At 38.4% G+C, this 16,516-nt stretch overlaps 2 protein-coding genes across 2 annotated transcripts; both read right to left on the bottom strand.

Annotated features, from left to right (window-relative positions):
- Positions 1-945: 945 nt before the first annotated feature.
- LOC124309463 (gustatory and pheromone receptor 32a-like) lies at positions 946-4,742 on the bottom strand. The gene is made up of 7 exons (XM_046773128.1): positions 4,596-4,742; positions 4,117-4,388; positions 3,626-3,805; positions 3,088-3,337; positions 2,679-2,747; positions 1,593-1,682; positions 946-1,014 (listed from the first exon to the last, which is right to left on the bottom strand). Exons 1-7 carry the CDS (start codon positions 4,740-4,742, stop codon positions 946-948), a joined length of 1,077 nt encoding a protein of 358 aa, XP_046629084.1.
- Positions 4,743-7,661: 2,919 nt separating this feature from the next.
- On the bottom strand, positions 7,662-15,218 carry LOC124308892 (calpain-A-like). Its single transcript, XM_046772052.1, has 15 exons — positions 15,203-15,218; positions 14,926-15,012; positions 14,700-14,829; positions 14,036-14,218; positions 13,687-13,877; positions 12,809-13,106; positions 12,490-12,632; positions 12,107-12,348; positions 11,878-12,026; positions 11,567-11,790; positions 9,357-9,399; positions 8,968-9,097; positions 8,758-8,870; positions 8,468-8,663; positions 7,662-8,245 (listed from the first exon to the last, which is right to left on the bottom strand). The coding sequence occupies exons 2-15, from the start codon at positions 14,985-14,987 to the stop codon at positions 8,223-8,225; spliced, it is 2,127 nt and encodes a 708-aa protein (XP_046628008.1). The 5' UTR covers positions 14,988-15,012; positions 15,203-15,218; the 3' UTR covers positions 7,662-8,222.
- Positions 15,219-16,516: the final 1,298 nt, after the last annotated feature.

Below are 16,516 nucleotides of genomic sequence, written 5' to 3'. Positions count from 1 at the left end.
CAGGTACGCTGATTATAACCAATATGGCGTATGAAACTTTTGCAAAAGAAATCATAAGGTGTAGTGGGTAAATTCATAAAACGGAATTACTTTGACAAAAATATGACTTCATTCATTGTTTCGTAGTCCAGTGAGGACAGATTTCAGTTTCTGTATCGTTGTTAAATATCTCTGCATAATTCTTTGCTCGTAGCTTCTACGACTTAATGCGCAAATATGCCTATTTTTTATTGCTTCTATGATTTTTTCGTCCTGTTGCATTCATAATTGTTCGTTGGTGGATCAGTTAGGGGTACTCAAGATTTGAATGAATGCACCGCAAAAATGGCCCTATACTTCGACCATATTGGGTCCATCGGACAAGTTATTTTTTATTGCATTAGTTCCCTTCTGATAACTAAAAACATGTTGTAGTAATGGGAAGAAATTTTTACATGGTGTAAAAGTAGAATCAGAGTACTGATTCACAAGTGAAATACTGAATTTCTCAACAATCTATCAATCAGAGAATTACTTGAAACATGAACTTATCAGCAAAAAATTATAATATGATATATTTGACAGTGTCCTCGGTAAATAACTTGGAATAACTATGAACTTGGATCAATTGCGGAACGATCAATGGGTATATCTTATGGAAAGAATTGTAATTATATTCAATTACTCTTATTATCATTGCTAATCTGTGGTATTTAATGGAAAAATAAATACTATTGTTGTCATGTTTCGTATTCTGTGTTTATGTAAGAATCCATTATTATCGTTTACACGAAAATAACGACCGAATGTAAAAAAAATTTTGGATTCAACAATCTTAATCTTCCTTTATTTTGAAAAATTTAATACATGCAAATTTAGCCAGCTGTGTGTCTACCGAGCTAGATGTTGCAGGTAGGCTGGTAGGTCATCTACAAGTATATACTATGGTAGATACGTTCCTTGGATTTAGGTTTGACCATTGGAAGGACTCAATTGCAGAAGGATCACCAGATACGTTGTTACGGATGCAATCATCTGTAAATAAAATGATTAGCCATTTAATAAAATACATTCAAATTCAGTGGCAACCGTGAGGTGTGCTGGGTAAGGATGAAATATACACTCCACTGAACATGAATTCAATATAAGAATGCCCAAGACGTTCATTCTGCTATGTCTGCTGGTTTTTCTTACGTGTACCTATTGGAGTGAAGTCAGTTACATGCATCATTGAAGTTTTGAACGTGACTACATTCCCATGAAGTGCTAGTCGGACCAGTTTCATTCTGCCTCATTTTAATTTCATTGATCCTTTGACTTGGGGGGGGAAACCACATTAGTAGGCTAATTTTCAGGCGTTGTTTAGAAATTTTTTTGCGATAAGGATCGTTATAACAACATCATTTCAATTCATCACTTGACACAGGAGAGTTTCGTGTCTCATACCCCGTTTCGAACAAATTGGCACCCCTGTCTGTGAGACGAAAATGTGGCCGCGTCACAATCCCACCGACCAATATACTTCAATTATTGTGCGCATGCGTGGTTGGACACTCAGTTTGCTGAATTTCACCGTTTCTGATTGGTAAATTATACACAGTAATGATACTCACACTTTGAACAAGGGTGAAGTCTAGAGTGAAGAATCCATGAGCATTGAACTCTATGGGATGCTGAATGATCTGTACTGAGAATGCTTCAATCTGTGGATACAGATAACAGTAGTTGTGGATGAGGTAGACAGGTAGTCCAAACAAACATTAACAAAGCTTGACCCCGGCCCCCAGCGAATTGGTCGCTGATTTGTTTCCCAGTTCTACTCCATCGAATATACATTTTATATTTTTTCCAGATTCTTCACACCTGCCGTTTAGGTTAGTTTAGCTTAGGTTAGCTCAGCTTAGGTTAGGTTGGGTTAGGATGAAAAATGGATTGAAGAAAAGTTGCGGTCAAATATTACAATCGAATAACACGCACATTGATGTGCAAAAAGAAGCGTACCTCCCACACGACAGCCGAGCCCATTTTACATCAAATGTAAAAAAAAATCGTTTTAGTCAAAGAAAATTCGCGAACTGTTTAAAATTTTTCGAGAATGCGGTTTTTGAGAAAATTAATTTTCCTAATTTTTTCGTTGAAAACGAAGACTTAGGATTTTCAGAATATTGTGAAAATAATTATGTTCGACTTATTCAGAAAAAAACCATTCTTTTACAATGCACCGTTTCTTAGTTCTGAAAAATGAGATTCAAAATACCTACTCCTGAACGGCAGTTTGAAAAATTCTGAAAAAATTTAAAAACATACATTTGGTTGAGTGGAAGTAGGAAATAAATCGGTGATCAATTCGATGGAAGTCAGGCTCAAACCTTGTTTCCGTTCATTTGGACTTCCCAATATATCTGTGCATATAAATATCCAGAGTCAAGGATACCGCTTGAAAACAAAAAGCTAGCCTAACAACTTTAGCCGATTTAAGAATTTCCCGTGTTTGAAAATCATAATTCACAGTTTTTCTTCCGCAATCATCTGATTCCAAAATCTTTATCACTGTCAAGAATTTTCGGTCGGACCTAAGGGTTCCACGTGAATTTTATCTTTACATTTTTATTCGTTCCGAAACACAAATATCCAGAAAGTGAAGACAAATCAAACGACAACATTTCTAAATAGCATTTACATTCGTTGGTTGTCTGTACCTCATTTTGAAGATTCTTATCGACTCTGGATTCCAGAAGGTCGTAGATCAACTTCCCGGTTCGTCGTGCCTGAAAAAACAATGTCATGCTTTTTGAATATCACGACATTTTTATAAGTTGCCAGAGACCGAGACTATTGGCAAATTTGTCAGAAACACGTTTTGTCATTAATTTTTTTACCAGGTTATTTGAATTCATACACTCCACTATAATATAGTAGAATTAGCGATTTCGAGATAATTTAAGATTTTTTTCTGGTTTTAGAAAATCGTAGTCGATTACAATTGAAGGTTTTCACGAACACTGTCAACAAATCAATTTACCTCACAGTTGTCTTTTAAATCCAATTACTCATTGTCAGCCTCTTTCAACGGATATAATTCCACATAATTTGAACACCTCGGTATACCTCATTGCCAGTCCGCCAGCAAATATGACTGATCACCAAAATCTTGAGGATGTATATTCCACTCCAAAGGGTCGCCGAAATTATGTTCCGGACGGTGGCATAGGTAAGACCTCCCAATGACAGAGCACGGCAAATAGTGTATAGCATTCCAGTAACTACGACGAAGGATATTCCCATGGACAATAGATTTTGTATTCCAAAGGCATAGTTTACCGTTCGAGTCAGCTTGCAGAGTTCCGAGTAAGCTTTCCTGGATTCGATGACTTTACGATAAACCACGATAATTTGTTTTGCCCCTTTATTATTTTTTATATGTAATCAAGAAATGTGCACATTATTGGCTATTCAGAAACTGCTCGTTTCGCTGGGAGTAACGAAGAGAAAATTTGAAAAATTTGCAATGATAATAATGATGCCTACTTGTGAGCTTAGGTAATTGCGCATGCGACGATCCTCTGAATATAAAACCTTGCATACGAAGTTATCAAAGTAAATATGAATAAAATATATGTCGTGAACTGTCACTACTTTTACTCACCGAATTTCACTCAACAAGTCTGAAACGTCCCTAGTAGAGTGTGCGGTTTCCGCTCTATCAATTTTATGCACCATCTTTGCTCCTTTAATTTTACGTTTCTTGTTGGAACAAGACGTGAAAAGGTTTTCTGCCAATCTTGGCAAAATTCGATTCAAATCTCGGAATTTCCTTCGAAGGTATCTGCACAGGATATGTTGTTGATCAATAACGTGGAAACATGTTTTTACAGTTAAAGAACTCACTTGAGAGACTTCTCAAGTCGTCAAAAACATCTTACTACGGAGTCTTTCAACAATGAGACCGATGCATCGATTACAATAAATGGAGTGAAAAAGACTTCTTGGAAAAACAGACCAAAATCTGGTATCTCCGATTCCGAGTTATGATATGATAAAAACTGCATACTGTAGTTACCAACTATTCTGACCCTTTAGGTCACTATCAAAATCTTATAAAACTTCTTTCAAACCCTGCAAATTTACCGCACTTACCCTGCCCTGACGCAGAAGTTCAAGTCCAGCAGAAGTGTGACAATCAACGGATAATGTATCAAAATTGTGACACTGAAAATGTTCATGAGAGATACGCTCTCTTTCGGCACCTGTGTGAAGTCGTATATTGTTACACATCCGGTTACTGAAACAATGAGGAAAACTACACTGGCTAGACGAATATACATGGATTTGAAATTCCTTTTGACTCCAACGGAATGGTGAAATACGTGTTCCAAGGTCGTCATTTGTTGTAAACAGTCAGCCAACGCCTGCGGCACATAATTATCAAAACTGTTAGTTATGATAGGTGCGTGTAAAACTTTCGCAAGTGGTTAATTCCAAGCCGTAACCATCGCTTGACCCCAAAGATATGACCTTGTCAATCTTGAGAGTCGACGAAAACCAAGGGATAACGGGTTATGAATCCATGATTGCATATGAGATAAAATGTGTAGTGTCATGCTTGTAATGATTACCTTTCTTCGTAGCCAAACCGAAAATGGGGAAACGATGGTGACACAAGAGTTAATGTACGTGATCGTTTTATACATGACAAGAACGGTGGCTGAAGCACCGTGGAAATGTGAAGCTTCTGTGATCGAATCCCACGCGAAGTAAGTCATGATCCAGATTCCGATTGTAAAAGTAATGGTGTAAGAACTCGTAAATAACCTCATAAATCTGGTTAAATTTGGCTGCTGGAGAGCTGCGAGGCCTATAAACCAGTTTAGATAATCGAGCAGTCCCATCACGTCAATGAGAGTTTTTGGCGCTGAGAAAAACATAGCGCTCTGATAAAAGCGAAGATATTTATTTGCTGTATATTCAGCCAGATGCCAGATGTACACTAAAGTAGGTACGAAATGTGAACCTCATGGGTAAAGCAATTTTTCATTACCTTGATTACCTTGATAACCAACTAAACACTTTGGAAATCAGTCAGTAATGATTAATGAAACGGCCGAGTAGATACGCGGCAATATTAGCGTATCCAATGATATCTCCCAAGATCTTTTGATAAACGCAGAAGCAGAGCCGCAGGATTAATGGTTTTTGTAACGTGACGAGTTACATTAATACGATGAATTAACAACATTCGTTCGTGGCAACGTTTCTAAAAAATTACAAAATGGCAGTATGCGGTACGAGTGTAATTGTAGCGCCCATCAACATTCATGAACCATCCAGATACATTTTCATACGTCACGGAGAGTAATTAGCGTAAACTGTATGGAATAGATTTTAAGTAGGTCAATAATGAAGGTATCGATACATCTCAATAAAGTTCGAAAATTCTCGTTCGAAATAAAATTAATTTCAAAATATCACATGGCTGAAATCAACGGGTCGTAGGAGATCATGAAGGATGAAAAATCTTGAGGAAAAGCATACTCTGATTCATCAGTATGCTCTTGCATGTTTGGGTGTTATAAGCAGACACTTTGGCGATTGACAATTTTTTGAAAGTCCAACATACAAGGTGAATTGCTTGTTATATACTGTAACGTGGCATTTTTGACGCCCGTTACAGGCGGCTCCTTGAATCCTAGGCAGAACCAAAAATAGAGATTTTGCGGTATCGATCAGCCGATTATTTGTAAAAGAGCGCCAGAACTTTGTTCATAACGATTTCGAGGCTGTAGAGGGGACCGACTAACGACGAGGTATCATCACCCAGCTCATCGTCGAACCATCGTAAAGCTGCGCGAAGGACGAAATTGCGATCTAGCGTCAAGTTCTGCGTCGCGATGCTCCAGCAGGTGCGCGTCGAGTTGCGCAATCTACGAAATCGGTGTCAAATCACTTGTTAGATATGTTGCGCCCACCACGTGACGTAGGACACGCGGAGCGCAACGAGATGTGTGTTGCAGGTTGTTGATTTTGAGATCACTCTAGTAAAATTAAGTTAAAAGATTGGTCTAGTTCAAGAAACTCACATAAGTTTCTTATCATCGCATGCCTGAGAAAATTTGAAATCGTATTGCTACGAAAGTTGACCGGTATCGATGTTAAGAAATTATGAGCTCTCGCTTACTCGAACTCAATGAATTCTATATCGGTACAAGATTGCCAGACTTTCGGAACCACAGTAAATTCCCGACGGTCGAGTTGACGGCCAGAATTTTTAGCGAGAGACGTGTAAAAGCGATATTTATGTTCCGAGTGTCGTGATTAATGGAACGTCCACTGAAGTTAGTTTGAAAATTTTTTCCTCATGGTAGTGACGATAGATGTCTCTGGAACCAGAAATGCTTCCTCGGAGAAAGTTCAACGGCCCATTGCATGGGCTGGATGTTGTGTTTACTTCGTTCGAGACGTGCAAGTTACTGCGAAAGAAGTTACGTCAAGTGATGTTTCATCATTTCGAGCATTTTTCAGAAAGTGAAATTGTTTAAGGACGTAAAAAAAAGTCGATATATTACACGTCGTGCTATTTTTTCTCAATTTTTTCGAACCTCGTATCGGAAGGCACAGGGTAAGGCATGATGTTGAAATTCGTAGTCAAGAAACGATCCATGAATACAGATAATTTGAATCGGTTGAAAACTGAAGGCTGGTTCGAGTAAATATAAAGTTCATATACTGGTTACACACTCGAACAAAATTCAACTACACCTATTTCAAGGACCACCCCAATACTTACATTGAAAAACTAAGATCGCAAAGTTATACTGTGATGCGAACAGCAGCAACACCTCGCAATGTGAAACAGAAATTGGCAAACGTTCTAACGGATCCAACCCTACACAAAGCAAACATTGCAATCACTGGTTAATTGGCTTATCCGAATGTGGGAATACGAAAAGAACAATTTAATTACTTTACAATTATTTTTATACCAAGGCAAATCAGCAACTTTAATTCAAATAATAAAACTTGTCAAGAAATCCGCAGGTGGTTTTAATTAGTTCAAAAATTTTGTCCAAGCCCTCATAAGCTTACGATATCTTTACTTGTACGGAAACATTAACTCTGTGGAACATTATGGAAATGGAGATAAACGTTACGAAACACTGCAATCGAAACTTTTTTTTTAAAAAATTTCCAGAGAAACAAAATTCTCTTACCAACAAACGAATTCACACATCAAATTTGATGAGCTCAAATATTGCCGTACGCAGGGAGCAAGTTTCTAAAACGAAGGAGGTATTGAATTGTGCATAAAATGTAACACCAGAAAATAGTATATGACGTTTCTAAAGTAAGGAAAATATATGTCCTTCTGCGCATGCGGTTTTGTATTTCAAACGCAAAGTTTATATCGTGAGTCAACTTGCCAATTTCCTTACGAGCTTACCCGATGAATTTCTGCCACATCGAATGACACGATGAGGCAAAGAACTACGCCGTGAACCTACTTTAAAATGCAAAAAATACCATCGGATAATGCTGATAGTAATTTTCTCCATGTAGTTGGAAATCAACTTCAACCTTTATATCCCACCTAAATTTCGATACGCTTCCGTACTACTGTCAAATTCATATATTGAACTCACGCTCTTTCACTCGTCTGAGAAAGCTACGATCGTATTCTGTAGATATTAAGACTTCCAGAGAGTCCACAAAAATTTAGCCGAGACGTCGAAGTTTTTCAAAAAAGTTCAGTGCACGAGTTTACATTCGAATTCGAAAAGTCACGACATCTCGAGTACAATTATTTCTATTCTGACAATTTCTTATCTTAGCGACGAATTAAAGATCCAGACAAAAACAATTTTGCTTCAGGGCTTGAAATTGTTTAACATCTCATTGGCGTGTTGGAAAGTACGTATTTGTACTAGACATTAGGATTTTAGTAGGGTTCATACATGTAATTTCATTTAAATGTCGTATATATTCAATTCGTATATAGTTTAAACGGTGATTAGTTTACCTGTTCGAAAAAATCTTAAACTGAGAACACAAAACCTTATACATTACACATCGAGCAAGGGTTGTGCCAGGTGAAACATTATCAACGGTGCAACTAAATTTGTGATAGTTGGAATTTAACTTGGTCTTTACTTCGGTAAGAAGATGTTGAAAGATGTTTGTCCGGAAGACCGAGTCGTTTCGTCTCTCGCAAAGGTTGACCATCCGTTGCACCCAGATTTCACCGTGACTTAAGAGACCTTCTGAAATTTTTCTGGAAGCAAAGATAAAAATAATGTGAAATCAGGAAGACAGGATGACTTCAACACATCCAACCCATTGATAGATTGCGTGCTGGTGATTGCCGTTGAAAGGTAATCTTAGGTGCTCCAAAACCTTCAGGGTCAGATACATTTCGGCCAACAATTGCAATCAGAATCATTCAATAAACCGCCGAGCTCCTGCACTCCTCAGAATTTTTCATCCTCTCACTCACCGATCATTGTCTTGAGTTCTAATGCGCATATTACAAATTCGCAAAAGGTAATCTTTCCAGGGTTTTCTTGGTTACGATGTACAAGTTCGATCAAGACTCGTTTATTCACTTTGTATCCGGCGCTATTCAAAGCCCCTTTTAACTCAGAAGTTCTAAGGTAGCCTAAGCCATCTGCGTCGTACGCGTTGAACACATCCTGCAAACAATCGCAATAGTTACAGCCCCGTTACGAAAAAACTGCAAAGTACTACGTGAGGTACTGCGATGATCCGGAAGACACAAATTCTTACCTTCCACTTTTTGATGTTCATCCGTAACGCTTTATACTCTTCAAATCCAAATTTTCCCGTATAAAGTTCAACCATCAAAATCACCATATTGCGACACGTATTCTCGTTGAAATCTGTAAATTTTACTTATCTAGTAACAAGCTTCACTCATATAGTTCGGAAACTTGAACTGGGTAAATTCTAATTCCATACCTAAACTATAATTCCAACCTTCCCTCGGATCCTTCCGCAACATTTTCTGCAGCTGTTTCCAGTTTATTTCCAATTTACCTTGTGAGACTTTTTTAAAGACAGCAGACAATGATTTCTCACCCTCGTCGGACAATCCATGGTCACGTACCTGGAAAATTATTCACCGCCGTCATTTACCAACTGAATTTTGATTCAGGAATATGTGAAGTACGCACGTGAATTACGTCAAGTCCTGTGAAAGTTACACAGTCAAACAATTCAATTGCAGCCCGATGAGAGATCACAAAACGTGATAATCGAAATGAAATCAACGCGAATAACAAGAACCACTTTCAAATTCCTCACTGTTCGAAACAATCTCTAGCTCACGGCTATTCTGAAGGATACGTGACGAATCTTGTACCTACCATTGTCCCTTCATCACCATAGCCGATTTCTTCATCGTGCTCTCTGAAAAAATAAACATATTTGTTTTATTTGAAAGAGTCGAAATTTATACTCACACCACTGTCATATTTTTAAGAAGATATGTATGGGGTTTTGTAGACCAAAGCAACCAATGCTGAACCCCGGATATTTGGCATACATTTTGTATATTTTCAGATCGTAGTTTTCACTATAGAATCCGTTTAAATTTCTTCATGGGTTTTCATTCATACAGATTCGATGAACGATCCTATAGCTAATTTTCAAATTTATTATTTTGAAAAAATTCTGGCAATTCCGTGATTGCAAACAAAATTTATCGATTTCCGACCTTCTTTCTGAGTATCTGATCGTGAAAGGAATCAACAATGATTCAACGATTTAACGAAACAATTAATCTGAACACATGTTGAAGTGATCAACATGAAAACTGCGACCAAAAAAGTTCCATCTGAGCCACGGTCCAGAGAGGTTGTCTCCGTAGCGCTGCGCAGGTAAACACGAAAGCGCCGCCGAAAGAGCAAATTCTGTGGCTAGAGAAGACAACACGGACGAGAAAACGAAGAAAATCATTGAAAAAATCAGAGATCTAGTACCAAAACAAACACGACCGTAGAAAACTTCAAGCTAACAACCGACGGCTAATCATTAGCGCATGAGGCACTCAAGGGTATAGTGCAGACTTGGAAAGAAAAGCATGGTGACTTCGAGTAAAGATGCGGTAAACAAGAAGTTGTAATAACGGAATTGCATGCTCCTAAAAGAGAGGAGGAAAGAAATATTGCGATGCTTAGGCTTAAAAAATTGGCTTGCCTCATGTTCCAATAGAGTGTGAATTTTTCAAGGGAAAAAAGAGATGAGTCTGGCCTGCCTGTAGATGAGAATTCTAACCTGAATCTATGGGAAATAATAGAAAATCTTACTGTACGAACGTTATAAAAGTTTGCGCATTTGATCAAAGGGTTGCCAGAAAGTTACGATCTGTACTGCAATATCTGAATATTTGTCAATTATACGTATATGTATACGTACTTGATACGTGCAATGATCCATAGGTTAATCATGTTTTTGTATCTTTTTTATACGCGTATAATTTCTACATGTTGTACATTCGGGCGAAAGAGCATAAGAATAAGAGAATTTATGTGGAGCAGTGAAACTCTGCTTTTCAACATTCGCAAGTAAGAATAAAGCCAATAAATCGCAACTGTGTATATACGACAAAAAATGACGCTAAATAAAATTCTTGCAAGATAATTACCGCAGGCGTTTAGAAAATGTCAAAACAGTGCGTATTCAAGTTATTAAGCTTTAAAATTCACATTGTGGATATTTTTACAGAGAAGCAACATCTTCAAACGAACTTTGTAATATTCGTGTGTGACAAGTTTAGTTGATATACGTATGTGGTGTACGTTTCTCGACCTTCTTGTTACAATAGTGTAACTTTTTCGGTTAGTTGATCCACCGTTAGATGGGCTAGCGAGAAAAGTTACGTTGGGCATACATTGGCTCAGGTTCGGCAGAAAATGAGACACAAATTTTGAATAACATTCTGATCAACAAAGATACATGCAGTTAGTCGAGCAGTCGCGGATGTGCATGACACTTCAAAAGTTGAGAACATAGAATTTGTAATCGTCACTTCGTGGTGGAATGCGAGACGAACATATAATGAAGACACATTCATCGCTCACTCGTTTGATTTGAATACGCCGATCTGTCTAAAAAGATCTGATTTGTGGATTACATTTGATTATCTACAGTTAAGAAATCACTTGCTGCAGGTGATTCAAAATTATAGAACATCGGTGAGGCTGATTTAAACCAGATTTCCGAAACATAAAATTAATCAGCTCACCGTTCAGAAAATGTTAAAATCGTGGCCTTATAACTCGATTCACGAAGAGAATGAACGGATAGTGACACAGTGCGCAGCCTAGCATATTCCTTCACCAAAAAAGTGGGACAGTCTCAAACAATTGAGTAAAATGATCAACTGTAAAACTCATCGATATTGAATCGAGATCGGCTGTCAATGATTTCTGTTACGTGGTACATTGGATTGAATAGGCATGAATAATTTTTCCAGTATCAAAAGAGACCATAATAATTCGAACATTCATTTAACTCTCAAGGCTGTATCCTCGCTACCCATATTCTAGGAGAATACACTGTATTAATGACTTACGCCATACTAGCTGGTACATCACAGAATACCCTGAGCAAGAATTCTCCTTCGTCATGAGGCTTGGTGGTATAAGGAACGATGCAGTATGATCCAGGTGACAATTCGATGCGACTAGTGAATTCTCGTGGAAGTTGAGTTGTCCAGGACGAGTCTTCACCAACGCGCGAATTGGAAGCGAAATAATCTGTTGTCAATGGTTTCGGTACATCACCATTTCCATCCAACTGTAGAGAAATATCAAGAAAGAGCTACAATTCTGGGAAAGATTTTCGTTCAAGCGTTTGCATGATTTTTTATACTTCAAGACGTACCGGGTAAATGGCAAAGTTGAGAGAAGGACTTTCTTCATTCTTAGCCCTTCGATGTTTTTGCATCAAGGCCACTATCACCGTACACTGGTCACTGGTTTCGCCTGGAGAATCGACAGTTATAAAATACTGAGGATTCTGGTGAAACGTTCCTACGCAGATAACAAAACTGTTATGAACAAATCCTACAAAAAATGGCAAAATCATTAACAATCAAGAGACGAATACGAACCCAAGGATGTTCCGTCTCCGCCAGCAGTCACTCCACGCACCCATTTGCCTTCAAACGCATATGTTTGCCATTTCTTCTTGCTATTCGTATCCGTCGAAGAAACAGGGTTCAGATAGCAGACTTCAATGTCCCTAAAAAAACCTTGGAAATCTTCGAACGACATCCAGAACTCACCGTCATCGTCGATCTTCAAACCCAGCGTTTTTTTGTTGGACTCAGGAATGCACTTCCATTCTGGTGAACTGTTGCGAAATAAATGCCGTTTGCTACAGTTTATTCGACACATAACGGATTGCTCCACAATCTCAATGCCCTGAAGAATTTGCAATTGCTGCATACTTAATTGTCTATTTTATTGGAATTCTTATACAAAATATCCTCACTTGTCGCTCCACGCGCCAGTCCATTCTTGTTCGTTACCCCACGGGTTTCTCAGTCTCAACAGCCGGAAATTATCGAATTCACAGACTTTTGTGATACTGTACGCGTGGCGACAAAATATTCCAAAGCTTTCACATGTCTCTTGCTGCAAAAGTTCACGTCGAATGTAATGGGATATGAATGATGTAATATTATAGTCTAAGGCAAACGGATCTTCATCACCAATTGAAAGGTGTAAATGTTCGATGATAATCAATGTCACGATTAGAATATTTCAACGTTAAGAGATTCGTTGAACTCGGTAATCAACTAATCACTCACCATGGCGCAGCTCATGAACGCGTTCTGTCGCTGATCTTTTAGTAAAATGTTGAACAAGTCCAATGATTCGTCTGCCTTATACATGCGGATTATGCCTCCAGTGAAATCTTGCATAGCTTCGGAAGCACGACCCCCTGCAATAACATTCCAGGAACCGTAAAGTTTGGCGTAAGCCTTGACGAGTAGAGGACTCCAGAACTCGTTTGCCGTAGACGAATGTGCAGACACCAATTCTCCATCTTTCGTAGGTAGAAAATCGTCTATCACGACGTCGATCCACCTTCCGTACTGCCAAAATCTACAGCATAATGATAAAATTGACGCCGAATGTCGATTAATTCCCAAGTCGATACTCGGATTAATCGGAGAGGATCCCGTGAAATTAACCCGCAAGACGTCAAGGAATTAATTCAACACTCTAAGAACGTGTATACTTCAAGAATAAATTCGTATTGAATATTCGAGGTGCCGAAAGATTTGATTTGGCATCAAAGATATTGGTTTAAAAATATCGCGTATCCAAAATCAACGGGACGTATGAGAATATGGAATGTGAAAAATCTTGAGGAAAAGCATAGTTTATTTTATTTATATGCTTTTGCATGTTTGGGCTATTGTAAGCAGAAGGTTTGGCGATTGATAAGTTATCGAAAGTCGAATATATTAGTTAAATTGCGCGTTATATAGTTAATCGATAACTGCAATGTATGACATCAACATCTGAGAGTTCACAGCTCATATCCGTTCAAAATCTATGCTTTCCGTACCTCGAAAGGCAATTACCACGGTCAATTGACACTTTTTCAACCAAAGGAATTAATATAGTTTCAAATGAGGTATTAAAATTGAATCGCGCCGCTTACTGTAAAAGAACATACCTGAAGTGGAATATTCCAGCGTATTCTTTGTCTTCGAAGCTTTGCTCTTTCGGTACAACTTGGTTCAATACGTCAAGATGCATCGCCAAACTGGAAATGCTTGCCAAAAGCCAGCAGTCGCCAAAACGCGCCTGTTTTATATCAAATCGTGAACCTCCTTCGATGTAAAACTTTGGATCATCCGATAATTCCTGGAAAAAAACATATCAAGGCTGCAGATCCGAAAATATAGTTTTCAGAGAGTTCTTATAAATTCCACTGCCTCAGAGATTTTTTGATACACTTAAGCTTACGGTAATATAATATCACAATCGAAGAATTATTTCTTTCCAATGAGGGCACTACCTACCTTCGGGCGTTTCCATTCGATATCTTTAATATACGTTTTCGACAGTTTACTTATCCGAACCGAACGTGGTTTCGAAAATGTTGAGTCTACGAATAACTCATTTTTACTTAAATGTTCTTGCTTTATTCGATGAAAATCTTGAATCTCTCTTCTCGATGTTAGGCCAGATCCTTCTTCTCCCAGCTGAGACAATAAACAAATTTTTGTCTAAAAGCCATATATTTTTCAGGGAAGAATGCAAAGGCGACGAGATTAACACAGCTTGACCTGTACAATATACCCATATTGAAAAAGTGTTTGAATCACGAACAACGTTGTGCTCTGCATTATTTTCAGACCAAATCGACAAAGCCGTGAGTGATCTCAAAAATGATCGACCAATTGACTGAAGTTAAAAAACTGGTCTAGTTCAAGGAACTCACAACAATTTCTTATGTTCGCATGTCTGAGATAAATGTCAAATCGTACGGCTACGAAAGTTGAACGGTGTAACAGAGTATTTGTTCCGAAATTAGAAAATCATCAGCCCTCATTTAGTCGTACTCAACGAATTCTATACCGTCACCAGATCCCCAGACTTTCGGAAACACCGTAAATCCCGACGTGCAAAAGCGATAAATTATATTACGAGTGCCTCGATAAATGGAACGTCCATTAAACTTACCATGAAAACTTTTTCCTCGGGGTAGTGACGATAGATGTCTCCGGAATTGAAAATGCCTGGACATAAGGATTTCAACGGCGCATTTCGTCGGTTGGATGTTGAGTTCACTTCGTTCGAGTCGATTAAGTTACTGCGAATGAAGTTACGTCAAGTGGTGTTTTATAACTGCGAGCATTATTTGAAAAGTGAAGATGCTTGTGAACATAAAAAAAATTCGATATCTTACGCGTCATCCAATATTTCGTCAACTTCTTCGAGGCTCGTATCGAAAGTCACAGGGTTAGGCATGATGTTGAAATTCGTAGTAAAAATCCTGAAAATTTTCAACCTCAAATGCAAATAGTCAGCAGTATCTTTGTTTGCGAGAAACGATGCATGAATACGGATAATCTCAATCGGTTGAAAGCTGAAAGCTTTTTTTAAGAAGCATGAAACGCATGTACTCGTTCAACAATCGAACAAAATTGAACTACTCCGATTTCAAAGGCTACCCCAATACTTACGTGAAAGAAGTAAGAAAGTGAAGTTATACTGTGATTCAAACAGCAGCAGCACCTCCCAATGTCAACCAGAAATTGTCGACCCTTTCAACGGATACGAGAGTATATATATATGTATACAGTGCCACCTCGTTATATCACCGTTGGTGTATTTCCCCTCGAAGCACATCCCCTACCAGCCACTCGTGCGCAACAAGTATTTGCAATAACGGGAATACCTTGTGCGCAGTGGGAGGACCTACGGCGAAGTAGGGAAACTATTTTTGTCGCGGTTCTCTTCCTTTATACCCCCCGGAAACCGCGATATAACGAGGTGGTATTGTAATTTGATTATTTTGCCTATATTTTGATACCAAGGGCCAATTAACATTGCAAATCTAGATTAAAAATCTTGTTATGAAATCGGCCTGTGATTCCAATTAGTCCTAAATACTTTTCCAGCCTCTGATAAGCTTACGATATCCTTACTTGTATGGAAAGATTAACTCTGCGGAACAATATGGAAATGGAGATAAATTTTACGAACTTTCTCAATCGAATAAAATTACCAGAAAAACAAAGTTTTCATATTACATAACGAATTTACGCACAACATTTGATAAGCTCAAGTTATATCGGCAAGAAGGGTGCAAGTTCTGAAAATAAGAGGAGATATAGTGAGGTGCGCACAAAGTGTACACAAAAGATTTGACGCGTCTGTTAAATGAACCGACTTTCAAGTCGTAGCAATCTAACGATGAGTGAGTGTAACAGCGGTAAAAGCCTTGCTGGAGCTTGGTGGGAGTGAATATTGGAAAGATTATCAGTAAATGTGAAGTTAGCTGCACGCGCCTTGAGATGAAGGATTCAAGCAGCGGGTCGACACAAGTTTCACAAAAATGGTGTTACCAGCAAAAGTGAGGGAAACTCAAAAGTTCTACTAACCCTTGGTTACTTCATCTTATTATCTATTACTTGGTTCTTGGTGGTCTCGAATAAGGGTCCTATACTAAGGCATTGAGTGTCAACCCACTGGATTCAAGGGACTGACTACTTGCAGTTCAGCAGTAGAGGAAGCATTCTGCTGATGTAGTATTAAAAGCGTGGCAGCGAGGTGATGATAGGAGGACCATGCGTAGTCTGAGGTAGCTGTAAGAGTGTGGGAATAGAATTTGAGATCCGGAGGACGTGAGAAAATTTTTGAAAGTTCATGTATTATGAATGGTTTGGGAAAAAAAATTAAAAATAACGAAGGAACCTTTTTGCACAGAATGCAAGAAGATGAGATAAGATAAGCCAAGTTGCAACCATGTCAAAAATGTCGCAGTGGGTTAGGTT

Source organism: Neodiprion virginianus, chromosome 7 (genome assembly GCF_021901495.1).
Source record: "Neodiprion virginianus isolate iyNeoVirg1 chromosome 7, iyNeoVirg1.1, whole genome shotgun sequence".
Taxonomy (NCBI): domain Eukaryota; kingdom Metazoa; phylum Arthropoda; class Insecta; order Hymenoptera; family Diprionidae; genus Neodiprion; species Neodiprion virginianus.
The sequence above is the reverse complement of the archived record's forward strand: the minus strand, read 5'-3'. Positions and strand labels throughout refer to the sequence as shown.

Bases quoted from the DNA above. Each gene is read 5' to 3' on its own strand.
- LOC124309463 (XM_046773128.1), bottom strand. From the start codon at position 4,742: ATGACTTACTTCGCGTGGGATTCGATCACAGAAGCTTCACATTTCCAC. The intron at 3,338-3,625 runs GTGAGTAAAAGT...CATCGAATCCAG, and splicing joins GACTTGTTGAGTGAAATTCG to GAAAGCTTACTCGGAACTCT. The intron at 2,748-3,087 runs GTATACCGAGGT...TTGTTTTTTCAG, and splicing joins GCTGGCGGACTGGCAATGAG to GCACGACGAACCGGGAAGTT.
- LOC124308892 (XM_046772052.1), bottom strand. From the start codon at position 14,987: ATGCCTAACCCTGTGACTTTCGATACGAGCCTCGAAGAAGTTGACGAA. The intron at 9,400-11,566 runs GTAAGTCATTAA...TTATTTTTTCAG, and splicing joins GATGTACCAGCTAGTATGGC to AGAGCACGATGAAGAAATCG. The intron at 8,246-8,467 runs GTGAGTGAGAGG...CTTTGCTTCCAG, and splicing joins AGAACTCAAGACAATGATCG to AAAAATTTCAGAAGGTCTCT.